The sequence below is a fragment of the Pinus tabuliformis genome, chromosome 8, assembly GCF_031772625.1.
Source record: "Pinus tabuliformis cultivar Carrire ecotype Pingquan chromosome 8, CPIR1, whole genome shotgun sequence".
NCBI lineage: Eukaryota > Viridiplantae > Streptophyta > Pinopsida > Pinales > Pinaceae > Pinus > Pinus tabuliformis.
The window spans coordinates 1,844,538,513-1,844,560,546 of NC_142294.1; the positions used below are offsets into that span (position 1 = coordinate 1,844,538,513).

The 22,034-nt window shown below is 41.5% G+C and overlaps 1 protein-coding gene across 1 annotated transcript in view; it reads right to left on the reverse strand.

Moving 5' to 3' along the window:
• Positions 1-22,034, reverse strand: part of LOC149243636 (actin-related protein 2-like) — a 570,582-nt gene that overhangs the window by 408,449 nt on the left and 140,099 nt on the right. Inside the window, exon 4 of the mRNA XM_089367841.1 lies at positions 13,744-13,854. Within this exon, the coding sequence (XP_089223967.1) occupies positions 13,744-13,854 (111 nt within the window). The remainder of the gene's footprint in view (positions 1-13,743; positions 13,855-22,034) is intronic.

The following is a 22,034-nucleotide window of genomic DNA, read 5'->3' on the forward strand; positions in this document are numbered from 1 at the left end:
TACCTCTCTTGCTCTGATATTCTGCAATATGCCTCTCTTGCTCTGATATTTTGCAATATGCCTCCTTTGTTTACTCCTTTAGCTTATGGCTTAGCTATCCTGATGGCCTTGCTTCTGTCTCTTCATGGATTTGCTCTGCTTCCCCTTGGCTTCATATCATCATTTGGTATCTAGAATATTGCCATATTGACATCAATGACAACCTAGGTCAACAGATGCATCTATCTTCTTCCAGTTAGTGATCATGGGCGTAGACATGGGTCTGCAATCCTGCATTCGGACCTCTTCAGAATATGTGTAGTGTATCTTCCTTGCCCAAGGAAGATCTCCCCCTCCTTCTACCACACTTCCAATCCTAGGAAATAATGCATCAACCCCAAATCCTTCATGTCAAATTCTGCTACCAGGTTCCTCTTGCAATCCTCTATGAGCCTTGACGATCCTTTCAAAAAGAGATCATCTACATACAAAACTAGAATGTGTGGCTCACCCTCTACCATGAAGTAGTAAAGGTTGGGATCTGCATCACTCTTGACGAATCCCATTTGCTGCAAATAGTTGTCAATCCTACCATACCCTGCCCTAGGAGCCTGCTTGAGTCTGTATAGCGATTTCTTCAATCTGCACACATGAGTGTGCCTCTCATGAGTCTCAAAGCCCTCTGGTTGTTCTATGTACACTTGTTCCTCTATCACCTTGTTCAAGAAAGTTGTCTTGACGTCCATCTAGTGATTTTGCCATCCCATCTGAGCTGCTAGAGATATAACTGACTGGATAGAAGTGTATCTGGCCACTGGGGCAAAGGTTTCCTCATAATCTAGCCCTTATTTTTGTGCATATCCATTTGCCACGAACCTAGCCTTGTACTTTTCCAAAATGTCATATGTCGCATATTTGATCTTATAGATCCATCTAGAACCTTCAACTGATCTATCTTCTAGCCTTGGCACTACCTCCCAAACATCATTCATCGTGATAGAACTATACTCTTCTACCATGGCATCTACCCACACCTGATGCTGTGCGGCCTCCTAAAAGCTAGAACGTTTTGTAACATGAGCCACCAATGCTTGGTACCTATCAGGCTATCTGGGAGTTCTAATAAACTCCTCTGCATCCCTCAATGTCTGACGAACCTATCTGCTGGCTCGACCACTAGTCGTGGGAGGTTCTACCAACTCCTCCTCATCCTGTCTCTGCTGCTCCATCTATTGAGAACTCCTTGGATTTCCTGCACCTGAGGAAATACTGGTACTGGTCACAGTACTTGATCCTTGTGACTGTCCTCTTGCCTGTCCCACTGGCTGCCCTTGCTGTTGGACCAAAGGAGCTCCTTCTAACTGATTCTGATCACCTGCAGGTATCTCATGAGATCTCCTAAAAGCTCGGTCCTCCATGAACTTCACATCTCACCTTACTACAATCTTCCTATTGCTAGGAATGTATATTTTGTATGCCTTTGAGGTTTCACTATACCCAACAACAAACCCCTTCTCTGCAATCTGATCCATTTTGGTCTATTTATCATCTAGCACGTGGCAATATGCAATGCTCCCAAAAATTATGAAGTTGCTAACTTTTGGCTTCTTCGTTGTGAAGACTCCTTCTGGCGTTTTCTTCCCCAATGCTCTATGAGGAGTCCTATTCTGAATGTATACTTCCGTGTTACATGCTTTTGCCCATAGAAATTTCGGTAGATCCTAGTCATATAACATAGCCTTTGCAGCGCCAACAATAGTTTTGTTTTTCCGCTTTGCTACACCATTTTGTTGTGGATTATATGGAGTTGTCCATTCTCTCTTGATGCCTTCCTTCACACAGAAATCTGTGAAGTCCCTATCAATATATTCCCCACCATTATTTGAGCGAAGCAACTTGATCCTCTTCCCTGTCGCATTCTCAATGAAATCTTTAAACTCTCTGAAATGATCGAAGACCTCATCCTTGGTCTTCAAGAAGTAGATCCAGGTTTCCTTGGAATGGTCATCAATAAAGGTGATGAAATATTTGGCACCGCTGAGAGCTCTAGTGGACATCAGGCTGCAAATATCTGAATGTATGAGTCCTAACACGCCATCAGCTCTGCTGTCACTTCTAGGAAATGCTGCCTTAGCATACTTCTCAAGTGCGCATCCTATGCACACATCATTATATTTCGTGCCAAGTTCTGGAACCCCTGTTACCGTTTCTCTGAGCATCCTGAGTGCTCCATGGTGTATATGTCCTATTCTCCTATGCCATAACTCATTCAACTCCTTCCCGCTACTATTTTCACTGCCTATTAGTGCCATTGGAGAATCAATTGGTAGTCGGTACAATTTGTTACTTCGAATTCCAATCTGTCTTACATTTTTCTAGCTAAGGTGCTTGACATACACTTTCTTCCCTACGAAGTGAATATCATACCCCTTATCCTGTAACTAGGATACTGAAATCAGGTTAATACCCAATCTTGGCACATGCAATACATCTGTAGCATTAGTGCTTTCTCTTGACTCCCTCTAAAAATCTATGGTACATCTCCCTACTGGAGTACATTTCGTTTTGTTTCCCATAGTAATAGGAAAGTCCATCGGTTCCTCTTTGTAGCTAGAGAAATATTCTCTAACCCTTGTCATGTGAGTTGATGCTCCACTGTCTATATACCAAACTCCCTATGAAGTTGATCCTACTAAGCAAGCAAATTCGTCCTCCAATATGGAAGACAAATCTGAAGTCTCCTGAATATTACATTTGTCCATGGCAATGTTGAAGATTTATAGTGTGTTATTCCTCTTTTCCACCTCAACGCTGACTCTGCTCTAGCAAACACCTGCAAAAACCCTCTGCATCCAGCTAGAGATCTGTTCAACAAGAAAATTTGAGTTGCTCGTTGTGCCTCTGGAATCACTTGTTCTGGAAGAATTAAATTTTTCTGCCCCTCTCAGAAAAATCGATCTTCCTCAAGCAATTCGGCCTCCTAGAAAAAGAGTGCGCTTCCCCTTGGGAATTTCAGCCTGATGCCCACACTGAGCAGTGAAATTCCTTCTCTCTTCAGCTCTAAGCTCTCCTGCTGATCAACTATGCTCTAATACCATGCGAAATTTTATCTATTGCAGCTACTGGAAATTATTCTTTTAATTGAAAATTTCATTATGCAGTTTATTTGCTATGGCAAACAACAAATAAAATCACAACTGCAATTTTCACCATAAAAAATATTGCGGAAAATAAAATACTGGAAATTGAGAAATTCTAGCACACACAAAATAATTTTGACACAGTTATTTTTGGACAATTGTCCCTAGAAAAACCCAACTTGGGAAAACCGGTGTAGTAGATGAGGGTTTTATTATTAAGCTTCAACAACAATTCTGAGTACAATAATTTAGAAGCCCAGCTGGAAATCTATTCTGAGGAAAATACTGGCAAACATATCATGAGGATTTTATCTCACCCCATAGCTATTTTCTGGCTCTGAAATTGCCTCCATGCATCAACTCTGTGGCCCAGCGTCAACCTCTCTAGACGTCGTTCTGCCCTCTCTTCCTTGTACTCTTTGGCCCAGTTAAACTCCCCACCAGATACTATCCCTTCTCCTCACTGCAAAAGATCACTTTGAATTTCTCTCCCGACAACTGTTGTGCTTCAAAAATTTGATCTTATCATCTCCACTCGATGTGTCTTCCAAATGCCCCTCAAGCCTCCTCTTATAATATTTTTGTTGAGAACCAATGGCCCAGATTAGATCCTAATCAACGGCTCATATCATTTTGGCTTGATCCTCGTCTTCTTCTAGAAGTTCTGTTGATTTCCGGTAGCATCTGATGTTCTCTAAGCCTCAAAATTTGCAGGGAGGCTTGGACACATGCATTCCACAATACCCAAAAATCGTTTTGTGAAATTCCACCCAGAGACAGTTTTATTCAAAAAAAATTATTATTTTTAATGGGTGCCTAAGTCTAAACTTAGGAAATTAAAGTAATTAAATGGGTGAAACTTCTAGAAGAAGACGAGGATCAAGCCAAAATAATCTGAGCCATTGATTAGGATCTAATTTGGGCCGTTGGTTCTCAATAGAAAGATTATAAGAAGAGGCTTGAGGGGCATTTGGAAGATACATCAAGTTGAGATCAGAAGATCGAATTTCTAAAGCACAACAACTGTCGAGAGAGAAATTCGAAGTGATATTTTGCAGTGAGGGGTAAGGATAGTTCTGGGTGGAGATTTCTTTTGATCCAGGAATACTCAGCAGAGAAGGCAGAGAGAGATCCAGTAGAGGCAGCGCAGAGCCAGGGAGTCTGACGCAGGGCCACATAGAAGCCCAAAGGGAATCCGTAAATTTGCTAGAGAATCGATTTTCAGAGCCAAAAGTCAACTTGTGAGACCAAGAGGGCAGAAGTCGAAGTCTCAGAAGCAAATTGATCAGCCGGCAGGAGCGACGCAGACCCCAGTGGCTATGATGCAAGCCTACGCAGTGATTGCATAGAGACTGCGCAGAGGCAACCAAGGGCTAGCCATTTAGTGGCTCGATCAACCAGGTTCTCCAGTGATAGTGTGACGTAATCTCACTCATCTCTTTGTCAATGATATTCTCTGTATTGGATAGCCACCAAGGCATCCAAAGATTGTATTCAGAAAAACTATTGCATAATAATAAAACCCTCAGCTGCTGCACTGATTTTCCAGCATTGGGTTTTTCTAGGGACGTTTGTCCAAAAATAACTGTGTAGATGTGTGTGATGTTTATTTCTCTCCTGTGATGTATTTGGTTTCCACAGTTTTATTTGGTGTAGGTTGTAGTGTATGTATTTTAGTATTTGCCATAGAAAACTGCAAGTAACTTGTTCAATTAATTTAACAAGTAGGTGAAATATAATCAGTTTGTTGCAATAGAAATCGGGTAACCAATTTTTCACAGTTTCACCCACAGTTAGATTAATACCCTTTAACTATTTTAATTCCCTAAGTTTAGACTTAGGCACCAATTAAAAATAATTAATTATTTTAATAAAACTGTCTCCCGGTGGAATTGCCCAAAACGATTTATGGGTATTGTGGAATACATGTGTCCAAGCCTCCCTGCAAATTTTGGGGGTTAGAGCACATCCGATGCTACCAGAAATCAATAACCACAGTATCATCTTTGTAGTTCTCAGCTTATTCTTCAGACTTGCTATTTGACAATATTCTTAATAGTAAACAACTTTGACAGGGCTTCATACATTTTGATGTTAGCTATGAATGGGACAAGATCCCTGATATAACATAGCCAAAACATCCCACATCTCCTTAGCAGTCCCTCTGCTAAAGAAATGACACACCACGTGATCCTTTACTCCATCAAGGATCATCCTCTTGGCCTTCGCCATTTCTGATCTGTACTTCTTCAATCGATCTACATTTGCAAGGATAGCCACCACATTGTCGACGTATGTCTTGAGGGCATGCTCATCTAAAAGGAATTACATTCTTGCCTTCCATACGACATAGTTGGATGCTCCGTCCAACCTGTTCTAATCCCTCACGCCACTGGTTGCCATTTCTACCAAAAATGTCAAAAATATCCTCTCTCCTCTGCGCTGTTTCTGAGCTACCCTACGCATTCCCTGTTAGAGCTAGTAAAAATGTTGCCCCTTGCTGCTGCTCAGCTCTAGAGAATTCGAATTCCTTGGCTAGGAATTCTCTGAGGAAGAAATTCCCTCAACCGTGCTTCTCCTCTTTCTTCTGACGATTTTCTGCCCAGCAAACTGCCTATAGAAAAATCTGCGTCCCACCAGCGTCTCCTCACGCTGAGATTTCAACACTGTTCCCTCTGCCCCAACAAAAACTCGATCTGGAAGCCCTTCTCTCCATCGACTCACTCGGAGAGAGATTGCCTCGAAATTTCAGCCCTCCGGCTAAGAACTACACAAACCCTCTGGGGTTTCGAATTGCTGCCTCCTGCAGCTTTTCGATTTCCCTCTTCTGCTCAGCGCTGGATCTACCGGCTCTGCTCTTCTTGCTTCTCCTGCAGCTCTAATACCATGTGAAAATTCCTTAATTGGAATCCCTATTGCAGCAACTAATGATATTACTCCTATTTGTTAAATTCCTTTAAACAAATTACTTGCAGTTTCCTACGGAAGATAGCATAATACATACATTGCAACCTTCACTTAATTAAATTATATGCGGAAACAAGAGACTGAGCAAGAAATAAAAATACAACATAATTGACACCATTATTTTTGGAGAAATGTCCTCGGAAAAACCCAATGCGGGAAAACTGGTGCAGCAAATCTGAGGGTTTATTATTATTAAGCAGTAGCAAATTCTAAATACATCTCTGAATACCTCTCTGGTTATTTAGTTATAGAGATAAATACTGGCAAAAATATTTGGGAGATTACCTCACACAATCACTGAGAAAATCCCGACTGATTCGAACTCTGGATGAAGTGCATCAAGCAGGCCCTACACTGCCTCTACGCAGCCTTCACGTAGTCCCTGCATCAACTTCTCTAAGCACTATGTCACCCAGTCTGCTAATTGATTTCCTGCCTGGAGTTTCTGCTCTCAGCCTCCCAGTCTCACACCCCATCTCCCGACTTTTAACACTGACTCTGCTTAGCAAAATCTCAGACTCTCTCTCACCCTCTACGTCTGGGCTACTGGATCTCTCTTTGCCTCTCTCTGCTAATGATTCTCAGGCTGAGAAAATCTCTCTCTCTGGAAGCTATCCCTGCCCCTAATCTGCAAGAAATCTCCTCAATCAAATTTACCTCCTGAGAACTTCTCACTTCAGAAAATCGATTTCTTGGTCTCTCTTGGTGTGTTTTCCAAATGACCCTCAAGCCCCTTCTTATATATTTTTGTTGGACAACCAAACTCCTAGATTAATGTAATGTTCCTAAACAGGAATGTAAGTGATATATAAAGTATGCAAACAATCCAACAATCAGAAAAACGAAATATACATTAAGCACCCATGGAAACACTGGAAATAGGGAACTGCTAGCCATTTTATTACTTCTTCATGAGCAAATACAATAGTAAAATAGAATGGTGCACCTGGGCTTGTCTCAATGGGCAAGCATGAAAAAACCCAGGTGAGAAAATGCTAAACTGAATGCTGCTACAATCGCTGCACCAAAATGAACTGCCCTACACCAAAAAACTACTCTATCTGCTGACTTCGAAGGGCTGGAATCACTGCTTCCCGTGCTCAGAAAATTATGAGATTTTAGCTCCTTGTTCCTTAGCCTAAACCCAGCAAAATCCACGAAGGAATTGGCCTAATGTTGACCTCAGAATTTTGGCCCAAATTCCCCTTAGCTCCTCTAGCTACTGGCTAAGTTGGGACCCTTGTTTGACCCCTTAGACCTGCCCAGAAAATTCTATAAATTTAGGAGTGTGATCCTTGCCCAAAACCCAAAAAAACCTAAAAAGAGTTTCCCTTGGTTCCAAACTTCAAAAATTGACCCTTCACAACTTGGCCCTCCTCCAATTTCGAATTTTGTTGCTGTGATTGATCCTGTCAATATTTGCTCTCCCAACTCCAGCAATCCTCCTCAAATGACCCTCCAAGTGATCCCCTGCTTCTCCCGACCAACTCCAGCTCTACAATTCCTTGCTCCAACTCCCACATGAGCCTAGTGATGGCTCTCTCCACAAGCCCATGTAATCGTAAATCGGACTATTGGGATGTTGGCTCTGCTGGCTCCAAACTCGCAAGAAAGGCTGGCCCTTTGTTTCTCTCCCTGTTAGAATTTCTAAGTCTAACTGTTAGAAACCCTTCATGTACTTTTCTGATTTATTTCTGCCTACTTATTCTGATTAATTAACAAGTTATTTACCATGTAAATATTGAAAATAAATACAAGTACATGCTCAACACATTACAGATCATCAACTGAAGGAAACAAAACAAGTAGACAAGTGACATTGTTTTTTTGGACCAATGTCCCCAGAAAAACCCAATGTTGGAAAACCGTTGCAGCTATCTGAGGGTTTTAATTATTAAGCAATTTCAGAATACAATCTGGGTGCCAAAACCGGCTCATCCAACAGAGAATAATCTCGGTTGTAGTACCTCTCAGTCAGAGACAGATGTTCCAGCTGAAACCCCGGATAAACACTCCGACAGCTCCAACTCCAATATGCCCCACGAAAACCCTAGCGTCAGCCTCTAGGGACTGCATCAACACTTTCTGGTCCAGTGTCTACCCAGCGTTACCCTAGTTCGCCCTACGTCAGCGTCTAGAGGCACTGCGTCAACCCTGAGAGCCTTTGCATCAGCCACGTTGGCTCTCTGAGGCACTGCGCAGCTCTTGGCTACCTCTGTGTGAGCCTTGGTTGGCTCTGCGTAAACCTCTGGCTGGCTCTGTGTCCCTCTCTCCTGGCTTCTGCACTAATCCTCTTGACACTATCTCTGCCTCTCTACACCTGTATTCACTGCCCCTCAGCTGCAACTCTGATCACTATTTCGACTTCCTCAGCAAACCCTACCCTAGAAAATCGAAATCTTGACCAACTCAGTGTATTCTCCAAGTGACCCTCAACCCTCCTCTTATACTTTTCTCGTTGACAATTCAATGACCAAGATTAACTCCCTAATCAACGGCTAAGATTAATTCTAGCTTGATCCATGACTTTTGGACCATTCTAACACAGTTTTATATTAATACACATTAATATTTTATTTTCTCTAAGTTTAGACTTAGGGATTCCATTAAAAATATTAATTATTTCAATATCTCTCAAACTGTTTAGAATCTGCCCAAACCATTTTTGGATATTGGAGATCTCATGTGCCTTAGCCTCTCCACCAAGTTTCGAGGCTAGAGCACATCCGATGCTACCCCAAATCAACACTCCCTCTTAGCAAGGACTGTGCTCTAGTAATACTCCTAACTGAGCATCACCTTGATCATTCGGCATCGGTCCTTATGCTGATGCTAGGCCTGCTGCCCAACATCCTCTGAAGCTGCTACATCATGTACTGCTACCCATGGCCCTGCCACTGCCACTGTTGCATCTGTATAGCAACTCCCTTTGCATCCGTGCTGCTACCCATGGCTCTGCCACTGCCACTGCTGCATCTGCACTGCAATCCCTCTCATCATGCTGCATCATGTTGCCCATAGCACTGCCACTACAACTCAGTTACTGAGAAGTAAGTAACTGATCTCCCAACTCTGACATCTCTGTCAGGCTAGAGACACCCTCGATGTTGAAACTCCCTTTGTCGCTGAACAAGTGCTCCCTCTCTGACCTCTGCACTACTGCAACAACTCTATGCATCTCGCACTGTTGTCTCACGTTGTCCTAGGAATCTTGCACTATAGGTCCCTTTGATTCTCCATCTGCATCAATCTCTACAGACATCCGCCAATACTGCTACTCCTCTTCGGGGCTCCCGTAGCAAGGTATAATCCAAGAGGTTGGGTACCTCGAGGATCTTGCCCCTCATTGCCTGTAGTCTATCTGACTACAGCTCGATGTCTCCCCACTTCCTCTTAAGTGGCATGTGAACACTCATGGCACAATCATCATCTGTCTCCACTTCTTTATCTGCCTTCGTTGGCGCTACCTTGGTCTTGGAAGCCTCTCCTTTGCTCTTCTTCCTCGAACATTGGCTCGCATAGTGACCCAGTTCCCCACAGTTGAAGCATTTGACCTTGGAGAGGTCCTTTTTCTTCTATTTCTCCTGCTTTCCCTCAAATTCTAGGGCAACATCCTCCTCTTCCTCCTTCTTGATCCCCTCATTGCTACTTCTCGCCTTGCTTAGCCTTCTGATCTCTTCTTGGTGAAGAGCAGCCCACATTTCCTCCCAATCTGGAAGGGTCGCCCTGCCTAGTATGCTCTGGAAAAACACCTCCCAGTCTTCTAAGACTGCATTCAGGGTTGTTCTCACCATCAATTCTTGATCCAGCATGGCCCCTATGGAAGTCAGCTGATCCCGGATCTCCTTTAATCGACTGAGGAAGGTGTCTATCTACTCCCCTTTCTGCATCTGGTATGACCGCAACTGATTTTCAAGTAACATCCTTCTCTGCATAGAAGTATGCTGGTACAATTTCTTTAGGGCCTCCCACATCTCATTTGTTGTGTCCTTTTCGGCAATATGTGGTACTACATGGTCCTTGACCCCGTCAAGGATGATGTTCTTAGCCCCCACCATTGCCTCCTCGTATTTTTTGTTCTCAGCTGGGTCAACTGGGATCGCTATCGTCCTCAAGGCGAAGTTCTTGACACTATTTTTGCCTAGAACGACAAGATTCAGGCCTTCCAGACTACGAAGTTTGAGGCTCTGTCCAGTCTATCCTGGTCTCTTACTCCGTTCACTACCATCTCGCTGCTCCTCTACTTCTATCCTCGAAGTTCTTGGTGTGACTCCCTTTGAGCCTCGATTTCCCTCCTGGAAACCCTTCTGCCAATGTCGAGATGCCCCCACTCCAATCGTTAGTGCAACTGCATCACTGATCCGGATTTCTTGGCTAGAAATCCTCGGCAGCAATTCCCTCCTCCTTGGTCTTTCCCTGTTAGGTACTGTTCTAACTACAGTACCCCACCAGCTTCATTCTGCAACTTACCCACAACCTCCTAAGCCCCAACAAACTGAAGGTTAGAGCTTCTAGGCTTTGCGCAATCCTGACACCAGCAAAATTTGCACCTCCTGGCCATGGGCGTCAATCCTTCTTGACCAAGAAAGATGACCGGGCACTGCGTAGGTCGAGTATGCTCCCCTCTACCACTGCACTGATCCTCTTCCCAGCTCAAACTTGATGACGCAGGCACTGCATCACCCCTTCCTTGCTGCTTCTCTGCTAGGAACAGCTTCTGTCACTCGGGACAGCTGTTTCCAGCTACTGCTGCTCTGCTCGGCTGATGTCCTTAGTTCTCCTGTGATCTGTAACCACGCTCTGATACCATGATGGAATTTCTAAGTCTAACTGTTAAAAACCCTTCATGTACTTTTCTGATTTATTTCTGCCTACTTGTTCTAATTAATTACAAAGTTATTTACCATGTAAATACTGAAAATAAATACAAGTACATGCTCAACACATTACAGATCAATTGAAGGAAACAAAACAAGCACATAAGTGACACCGTTGTTTTTGGACCAATGTCCCCAGAAAAGCCCAATGCGAGAAAACCATTGCAGCGATCTGAGGGTTTTAATTATTCAACGGTTTTAGAATACAATCTGGGTGCCAAAACTGACTCACCCAACAGAGAATAATCTCGACAGTAGTACCTCTCAGTCGAAGATAGATGTTCCAGCTGAAACCCCGAATAAACACTTCGATAGCTCCCAGCTGCAATCTGCCCCACAAAAACCCCAGCGTCAACCTCTAGGGACTACATCAGCCCTTTCTGGTCCAGCGTCTGCCCAACGTTACCTTAGTTCGCCCTACATCAGCCTTTGGAGGCACTCCATTAACCCTTACAGCCTCTGCGTCACCCACGTTGGCTCTCTGAGGCACTGCGCAACTCCTGGCTACCTCTGTGTGAGCCCTGGCTGGCTCTCCGTGAACCTGTGGCTAGCTCTGCGTCCCTCTCTCCCAGCTTCTGCATTGATCCTCTTGATACTATCTCTGCCTCTCTGCTTTTGTATTCACTTCCCCTCAGCTACAACTTTGATCACTCTTTCGACTTCCTCAGCAAACCCTACCCCAGAAAATCGAAATCTTGATCAACTCGGTGTATTCTCCAAGTGACCCTCAAGTCTCCTCTTATACTTTTCTTATTGACAATTCAATGACCGAGATTAAGTCCCTAATCAACGGCTAATATTAATTTTGGCTTGATCCATGACTTTTGGACCATTCTAACATAGTTTAATATTAATACATATTAATATTTTATTTTCTCTAAGTTTAGACTTAGGGACTCCATTAAAAATATTAATTATTTTAATATCTCTCAAATTGTTTAGAATCTGCCCAAACCATTTCTGGGTATTGGATATCTCATGTGCCTTAGCCTCTCCACCAAGTTTCGAGGCTAGAGCGCATCCGATGCTACCCCAAATCAACACTCCCAATCATCTAACTCTCTCGGCAAATGCTTGAACATTGATAGCTCCAAACTCCCCTTGTGTATTCTCCAGCTAGCCAAAAATACGCACTTCCTATTGTGGTTGAATGGTAGTGTTGTAACGCACTCCCGGAACTCCTTAAATACTTATGGAATTGCCTCTCTAGGGTGGGCACGGATGGTCCCCTAAAGTAGAGGTTGAATCTCCCACTTGAGAGATTCATGGCTAAACAACCGGTTGACTCAGCTAAACAGCAGAGCGAACAATAAAGTAATTTTGATTGCAAGGTGTAAGAATGAATCCAAAATGAGAGCTGCTCCCTCCTTATAACTCCTTGGGCCTCCCTAGCCTCATGTGGGCCCCTCCATCCACCTATTCGACTTTCTCTCCAAGCTATTCGAATGGGCCAATTCGAACTCTCATGTGGGTGGCCCCCACATTCCACTAGCAACCAAATAAAGTCGAATTGCCTCCTAAGTCCCTAAGTCGAAAATTATGAGTTCTCTTCCTTAGCCAAAATTGTGCAGAATTGTGTAGCAGCACCCTATTACAAATATGTTTGAGAAGGGACATGACAATTAACTCCTAATCAAAGGCTCAGATCGTTTTGACTTGATCTCCATATTTTTCTAAAAGTTACACCCACAATTAGATTAATACCCATTAATATTTTAATTTCCCTAAGTTTAGACTTCGGAACTCCATTAAAAATATTAATTATTTTAATGAAATCGTCTCTAAGTGGAATTTTCGAAAATGGTTTCTGGGTTCTTTGGAATGCATGTGCCCAAGTTTCCCTGCAAAATTTCAGGCCTAGAGCACATCCGATGCTATCTCAAATCAACAGATAAGTGGGGTGCTTGGCCATATTTTTTATGGTACTGCTCAATTTGATTTGTTAAGACCTGTATATGATGAGATTAACCCCGTAGTAAATCTTCTTGATCATGTTTCATTTCACCATGTCTACAAGGAATGGAATGAGTTGGCTGATGGACTCTCTAAAGCTGGTTTATCTCTAGGTGCAGGTCATTGGCACATTAGTGAGGAGAAGGCCAGATAAGACTCAAAATAATGATTATGAACATGAATCATCTCTTTCATTTGTTTCTTACAAAGACCAGACTTGATCTCTTTTGAAGCAAAAGAAAATCAGATGATGGGAAACCTTTAATGGGACTTTTTGATTTGATGTATTTTTTTGTAAATCTCTCTTATGAGCTCAGACTATTGTCCAGAACTTGTCAGTAGCAGTTGCTGAACCTGTTAGGGTGAAACAAGTAGACTTGTTGGGTTTTCAAATATTCTGTTTTGGTCATACTTTGGGAGTTTTTACTATTTGAATTGAAGTGTTTGGAGATCCATGTCAGATTATTTATCTCAACTGATATAGGAGTTTCTGTTGAAATTTTCAAAATTATGCTATACAGTAGATGGGGATTGTAATTTTGTTTTCATTAACAAAATTATAATATATTTTCCAGGGGAAAGAAGTCCTTCCATAGCAAATTGTGCTAGCAACATGAAATGTGAATCTGCCGCCTAGGGATAATGATTATCATTGTAGGATAAAATTAGAAATCAATGAACATGCTTGCAATTGAAAACCATGCATTTTGGTGAATGTTGACCTTTAAAAAGATGAAGATATTTGGCTACAATGTTTACTAGTTTTGATAAATAAATAAATAAATAACTTGATATTAAAAAGTAGCTTCAGGTTACAATCTACATACCTTTAGCTCTTGATCACACAATGTTTCCTCAAATCGCAAAACAGGTTTCCCAATAATGCACGGAAATGTCGCTGCTGGGAAATTTCCTCCCTCAAAGCCACATTTTACAAACTGCAAAGAAAGAGAGTACAGAATTAAATTTTCTGAATGAAAATATATGACAATGAAGCAAAGTACCAAATGTCCTATAAGATTCTATTGGGGGAAATTGCTGCTTGTATTAACAGAAGAAAAAAAAATCATGGGATAACACTAAAGCAAAAGCAAGAGGAATTAAAACCTACCTAAAGGACAAAAAGGAAGATTTTAGGTCAGATTGGGCCCTGTAACCAAAACTGGTACATCTCTCCAAATGAGAGTGCCTCTAGCTCTAAACTGTACAAACAACTCTTTAGAAAGATATTCTCTAAATGTGCATACATGGAACAGGTTCACATCTAATCCTTCAGATTACATAGAAAATGATTCTAGTACGATGCCATACACCTCTAAAGTGAAGAGAAGCAATGGAGTCAACATCACCTACTAAGGCGGATTTCTAGAAAATTGTTGTACAAAATATTTTCCCAAGTAGGCCATATAAACTCGCAACTTGTCAAGCACACTTACAGTCCCAGAAAATTCAGCAAATGGTTTCTACCCTCCAACAGTGCAAGTATGATGCATCAATAAACCAAGCCCTGGAGAATCACTCCTTTCAGGGAAGTCCCTAATAAATCAACAAGTAGGAGAAGGCTGTAATATTCCTTCTAGAGAAAGACCCCAAAATACCACTGTAATCTCTGAGTCATTGTAAATTTCCCAGTGGAATCTTATATCAAATCAGTTTCTGTGGTACTGCTGTAGGTATGGTTTCTGTGTTTGTTATAGATAGGCCTTTTTAATGCAAATTGTATGTGCTTATAACAGATATCAGAGCAAGGGTATATTCACATATAAAACTCAGCCATATATATGCAAATCAACAAGCACCATATATAATAAAATTTGTCTTTTTGCTTAAATGTTCAGTTCACAAATACACAGCAATATACCACTGATTAGGGGCTGACAATGGGTTGATAGAATATATAATTTTAGCCCATGGACATGTTACCCACCACTAGTGGGTGACCCCATAGGAGAAATTTTCTCCTAGATTTGTCTTCAGCTGGCAGCCAGCAGCCCCTGACAGCCACTACTGTTGCCGATATTGTGCCAGATGTCTTGTCTCCCTGAGCCAGTGATATGTCCCCTTGCCCATCTGTCGAAATCATATATTTGAAGGTGGTCCATCCAACCCCAAAGGTATACTTTTTCATTATGCAATAGGGTGCTTATGCTTGTTCTTCTTGGGCACACTTGAGTATGGATTATTGGATGACTTGGAAGGAGGAAGGGTTTTGACTGCAGCCTTGTCCGCTTACCTTAACTACGGGGTTAATCCTCAACCCTAGTCCCGTGGGATCTCACCTACTGGCTTACAGTGTTAGGATGGGCACCTACTTGGGAAACCCTGATTTTGGTAGCGTGGTCCCGTTTTCCCATTCCACATTTTTCACTCCCCTTCATACATTACATGCCCTATTTCATCATCTTCTCTTTCTGGGTCCACAAGGCTCTAGTAGTCCTCTCCCCTTGTCCACATGTCTGGGTCGCCCTGGAACAATGCCCCTGAGGTTGATGCAGCTAAAAAAACAGATAAAATCATATCATGGCCACATACAAAAAGAAATAATACCACAAAATGCAAAAGATGGTCGGGACAATAAAATTTAGCACATGGGAAAAATCTAAACATGAGCTCTACTCCTTATCATTATGGTTGTCACCCTAGTTCCTAGGGCCCCTATGAGTGCCCTCTGCATCATTAAGGAACCCATGCATGTCCCAACCCCTAGTGAGACATCGAATGCACTACCTTAAAGGGGTAATTACTGTTATATCATACACAACATGCTCTCATCCTGTGGAACCCTGAGAAAATTAAAAAAAAATCAATAAAAGGCAAAAGGCAAAAGAAAAAGGGTGGAAAAACAAAGGTCGGAGTAACTCATGTACCATGATTGCTCCCTCCTATATTCATACACCCAAATATGTGGACATCCCTCACCATTACCACCCTTGACGTTGTTGTTGTTCAAACTAGCAGGCCTTGTATAGAGAAAGCTAGAGGGCACAACAACACTTGGGACAAAGGCCAATTATCACAACAACCTAAGTCCCCTGCTTTTCTCGGATTAACACCAATAGGAGTCCCAATACTACTCACTTGTGATAAATGTTTCTATGATACGTATGGAGTGAGGTAAGGTAGTTCATTCAATGGAAAGGTTCAATAAAGGTGCAAGCTTTAGGAGAAGCTAGTAAGACTTTTCACAAAAAAAAACCCTTTGAAAATAGAATACACAAGACCTAGGGTTAAGACTCGATACGAGATATATGTGCATCCAAGGTCAAGGTAGGAAAGAGAAAAGGAAATGTATGATTTACTTCACCAAGTACCGAAGAAAATGTCTTCAAGGAATCCCTAAGTTGAAGGATTAACCTCTAGAGTTCCCTCTTGAAGTGGCAACTAAGGCATCAAAATTTATGGAGAATCCATAGTGGGAATTCCACCTGTTGCACCCATTTTGTCACAAGTCCAAGGAAGCTTTTCAATGTTCATGTAACGACCCATCTAAACTAATCCACTATATAAAGTTTTAAACTTTATAAGAAAACTGATATGATGAACTTTAAAATAAATATGATGAAGCTTTATAAATATAAATTTTAAATCCTTATATTAAAACAAATATGATGAACTTTAAAATAAATATGATTAAGTTTTATAAATATAAATCTTAAACTTTATAAAATATATAAATTAAACTTTATAAAACTAAACTGTATAATAAAAATAAAAATCAAATGAAGCACCCTTATATAAAAGGGGGACGCTTAACCCAGCGGGACATTTATAACAGAGCGCATATGACAGCAAGGAAAATATCTGAGAGCCGTAAATGCGTGGGAGGCGTGTCGGGAGGAGGAAAGGCGGTGGCTGCAGGTAGGAGGGCGGCCACCGCCAGGCCCGCAGATAAAAACCGGAGGTCTGAACCGAGAAGGGGGGGTCGGAACAACGGAGTTAGAAACCAGGAGGAGGAAATTCAGCAGTGAGAGAGGTCTGCCATTGGAAGAGCTATAATCCGTCTGAGGTTCTGGGCACGGGGGACAGTGGGCTTCTGTGAGAAGCTTGCTGGATTGAGCAGCCAGTCTCTGCTCGGTCAGGCTGGGTGGAATTGGTCTCCCTGGGTAATTGGAGCAAGACAGCAGCAGCAGCATCATCAACTTCACGGGATCAGATAGCAGTTCAGGTAACTGCAAATCAAATTTTTTTACGGTTCCTGTTTTTCAAGTTTTTGACTACTACACATGGTATTAGAGCTAGTTGTTCAAACTCTTTTCAACCTTACAGGCCCACAATTCGCTGTTCTTTGGTATATGGTGAATGAAATGGATTTCTTTAATTGCCTTTGCCTGCGTTCTTTTCTTTCCCTGTCAGCTGTATCACCTGTAGCTGCAATAAAGCAAGCGAAAGGATTCTGTCCCTATGCTTTGGATTCTAGCCGTAGGGCATCATTCCGACACTGCAGCAGTTCGCGTCCTTGAATTTAGTCAATTTGTGTGTCTGTCGAGATTTTCCCTCATTTATGAGAAGCAAAAAAAAAAGGGGGGCTTTGTTTTCTTAAAATCAACCACCCTTTAGTGCCATTCACATGAAGATCAGCTGGTGATGCATGATTCAATTTCCTCACGCAAACTCAGCAATTATTTGGGTTTTAGTTGAAAATATCCGAGAATTGAAAATATAACGTTGTTCCTGCCGCGTCCGTGACAGTAAATTAAAGCTAGCCTCTATTGCATTTAGAAGTTCGTGGTTCGGACAAAGAAATTTCAGAGTGGAGCTTCAGCGAATGGGAATTTAAGAACAATCATCCCGTGTCTGACCAGAGCCTCCTTTGTGTTCCTTCAATGATTGGCTGGGTGTCTCGCAAGGTCAAGCGGGATTTCAAAGTTTGGAAGAAGTCAAAATCGGTGAGCAGCAACCTGTAGGAAATTAATTGCGGGACGATATTCCTTGCGGCGGTGCTGTGTGCCATAAGTGTGTGCAGAACTCGCCGCGCCGTCCTAGGGTTGTTTCTCGTGCTCTTCGAAACCCTACTTCAAATTTCTCATTTTAAATTTTAAATAAGGAAATGCGACTGTCGATTTATGCTTTATTTATTAGTTTTCATATGAGCACAGGGTCTCTGTTAATTCCGAACCACTGTCACCTAGGATCCCGTTGCCCTACTACTTTCAGAGAATCGTATGTCACCTGCGGGGGAGGTTTCCCTAATTAATACTCATGTACTTTGGGCTATAAAACAATGGTGTAGAAGGGATTGGCCTCTCTGTTTGTATACGAATGAGTTCCAGCACAACATTTAATTTTAAACAATTGCCTGGAAGTGCATAACATATATAGCTACGGGTTCTCGAGTTCCCTCTCATGGACAATCAGCTTCGATTTATGAAAGTTTAACTCTCGCGTGAAGCTAATGAAATTGTCACCAACCTTTAGATTATTGTATAAAGCATACGAATGGAGCTATTATCACTTGGAATAACAACAGGGAAACAGAGCCACTAAGCTTTAGTATTAACGTATTTTCAAAATATACCGATAGCATTCAAGCAGGAAAGCATGAAGGCACACTAATAAACCTGAATCGGAAATGAGGTATATTCTCCTTAAACTGTAACAAAATTTCCAATCGTACAAAGACTGTAGATATGCCGGCAGGCTATCAGATGCAGATATTGATGAGGCACCTGAACTGCATGAATAAACTACTAAACCGTTTGACTGATTTAATGATAGGGGTTGATTTGTTGCTTCAGCAAACACAGGATTACCAGAAGGCATCCAGCCCCGGTTTCCTCCCAATCAACTTTAAATGCAATCAACTGTCCAAGGTTCCCAGATATATTGTTGATCATTCATAGCCTCCTAGGATTGCCAGTTTCCAGTTGACAGGAACAACTAAATTTCTCAGGTAATATCTATGCAAGTTTTTTGCAGATACAAGTTGAAATCTCGGGTTAAGAAGACTTCAGAAAACAATAAAACTCAGTAGAAAAAAAAAGGGGCATTGCACATAGAATCTCATCATAACGATGTTAGTTAAGGGTTTTGATAGCATAGTTGCAAATATAATTGATATATTAAATATTGAAATATATTATGAGTATTTCAACTCCACGATTCTAGCAGCGAAAATGTCACAATATCTTGAGGGGTGGTACAATATAGTGATATATCATAAAAATATTACAATATATAAGCTCTGTATCCTATTTTCTCATTTTGAAAGGAAAAGCAGGGTGTCAAGGACAAAGGGGTTATTCACTATTTACTTCGGCTATGAAAAGGGTAGAGCGGGGATATTTTAAATTGATTTAACTTTGTCAACATTTTCATTTCCCTGATATTTTTACGAGTTCCCTAAATCCTTACCGTCCTTGGGTGATGTAAGCACCTACATGATATTCGCAACATTGTATGATATACTTAAATTTATTCAAAAAGACATAAATTTAAAGCAGATGCTACTTGAAGCCATTTCTCAAACTTCTCATGCTTGTGGATTGAGAGAACAGTATCAAACATGGTTAATTACTCTTCATGGGTTAGGTTAAAAAAAACGTCAACATTCAATTTAGATTATTGATAAGATAAACATGTAGTACTTATCTATATGGATACGTTTAAGCTACAGGTATCTAAAGGTAACAGTACTCGGTAAATAGTTGCTATATCCTTAGTTATAATACGGTGCTTAATAGTTATGATTAAATCCCATATATGTAATCACTAGTGTTAGCAACAGGATATAGAGCTAAGCATTCACAGTAATCAATCATTACGCTTATAACACAAGTAAGAGTGTATCAATGGAGATACTAGTACCTTTCTACGTATGAGTAACTGAATATTACTGATTCACTGTTGATCTAGTATGACGGTATTTACATAAGTAAGATAAGCAGCTTTCTATACAATGAGCATGGTTACAGTGTTACTACAGGTCAGCTTAGCTCACTACAACCTTAACAAGAAGAGTCATCATCATTTTAAAGCATAGTACTTGTACAGACTATCTGAGAGTAGCCCGTTGTTAGACCAGTTATTCCTTGCCTATGAGTGTGGTTCTCCGGTGTGTGGCACAAAATTTTTTTTTCCATGAATCCTGTTGCAGTCAAATTTGCACTTACATCAACCATTAAAGTGTTATGTACAGTTCACAAAAACTACTTTTCAAAAGCATCAATTAGAGAACAAAATTATACTAATTATATCCTTTGAAGGAGTCATTCTTAAAACAAAACTAGTTCTAAAAATTCATAATCACATTTTATCCTAATTATTTCCTCCGTTTAAAACCAATCTACTATTTATGATATACTGCTGAACTGTATCTCTTCTAGATTTTCATCATGACATATCTATGGTAAAATTTTACAGCTAAAGGTCAAACTAATATGGAACCAGAGCAACCCTTCCTTTTATAGATTTAACCTGTACCCTAGTAATATATACAGAATATCATGGATGCTATTAGGTGAATAAACTTTAGATGTCTTACCTTAGGAGCTAATAACCACACTTCTGCATTATTCATATTAGGATAGAATACCCTGCATTAGGACAAGGAGGTCGCGAGACCACCCTCTTTGACCTCGGTACCAGTAAGATCCGCCTAGTGGGTAAAAATAGCAAAACTATACCCGTTTATGAATGTGAAGTTGCAAAAGAGAATTGTGTGTTAAATTCGGTTGTCCACCTCAAAATTTTTACGGAATTTTATTATGTGTTCAAGAACCATTACAATGGTGAGGACGTATGAGCGACGACAACGTGATCAGGCAGCATCACCACCATTAATGCCGCCACCGTCGCCATCATCATCCCCATCACCATCGTCACCGCCAAGACCATCATCGACATCAATGGCCCCAGCGCCAGAGTTGACTGTGATAATGAATTCTTTGGAAGCCTTATTGGAAACATTAAAAGAATCAACTAAGGCCAAAACCAAAGGGGAATTTCAGCATGTAGCCACCAGTTCAGCGGAACCAAATAATCTTGAGCCCAGAAGATCGAGAGAAGACATTTCTAGGGAGCTTCAGAAAATTAGACTCCCAGAATTCTCAGGAGGTCGAGCAAGTGAACGCGCTGAGGCATGGTTGGAAGGAATGAACCGATGCTTTAGGTTAAGAGAATATTCGTCTTCAGCAAAAATGAAAATTGCCGTGTTTCAACTAAAGGAGAGTGCCTTGATTTGGTGGGGAAATCTGGAAAAGCAGCTGCACCTTACATCAGATAATGTCCCTTGGGAACTATTTTAGGAAAGGTTCCGCGCAAAGTATTTACCTCCATACTTTCAACAACAGCAAGCCAGGGCCTTTCATACATTAATTCAGGGAAATAAAACGGTGGAAGAGTACGAGATAAGGTTTATGGAGCTTGTAAAATACATTCACTACTTAGATTCTGATGAACGTCAAGCTGAACGCTTCATATTTGGGTTAAATCCTCGCATCAGAGCCTTGGTAAGCATGTGGAAACCATCATCAGTAGCCGAGGCCGTCGAATGTGGTCGTTATGTAGAAGAGCACCTTGGAATCAAAAAAGATATGTGGCCAGCAGGGCCTTTGCAATCAGGATTTCCAGGGAAGGCTCCCCGGAACTTCTTCGTAGGAGGTAGCTCGAGGCCACCTTATGGTAACAGGTTTACCCCAAATGTGGGGACGAGCTCCCATGGCAGTAAACACTATAGCCGTGGAATCATCAAACACCAGACCATGGGCATCGCGAGGGACTGCCGGTAGAGGAAGAAGTGCAAGAGGAATCAACATGAGAGGACGAAGCTCGTTCTCTAGAAATTCACACCTTGATTCAAGAGGATCAACGCAACTCAATTGTTGGGGATGTGGGGGACCGCATTTTCAGCGTGATTGCCCAGAAGCTTCATCAAATATATTACATAAGACTGGAAAGGAGCCGATATCAACCAATCGAGGTAATCATAGAATTCATGCAGTAGTCAACCATGACCAGGCAGCCCATCAATCCATTGTAGTGGAATCTTCAGGTATTATCAACGGTATAAAACTCAAAATTTTATTTGATACAGGTGCCACAGATAGTTTCATTTCGTCATATGCATTAAACAAATGTGGGTTGGCAGCTCGTAGACAAAATGATTTCCACCAAGTGGAAA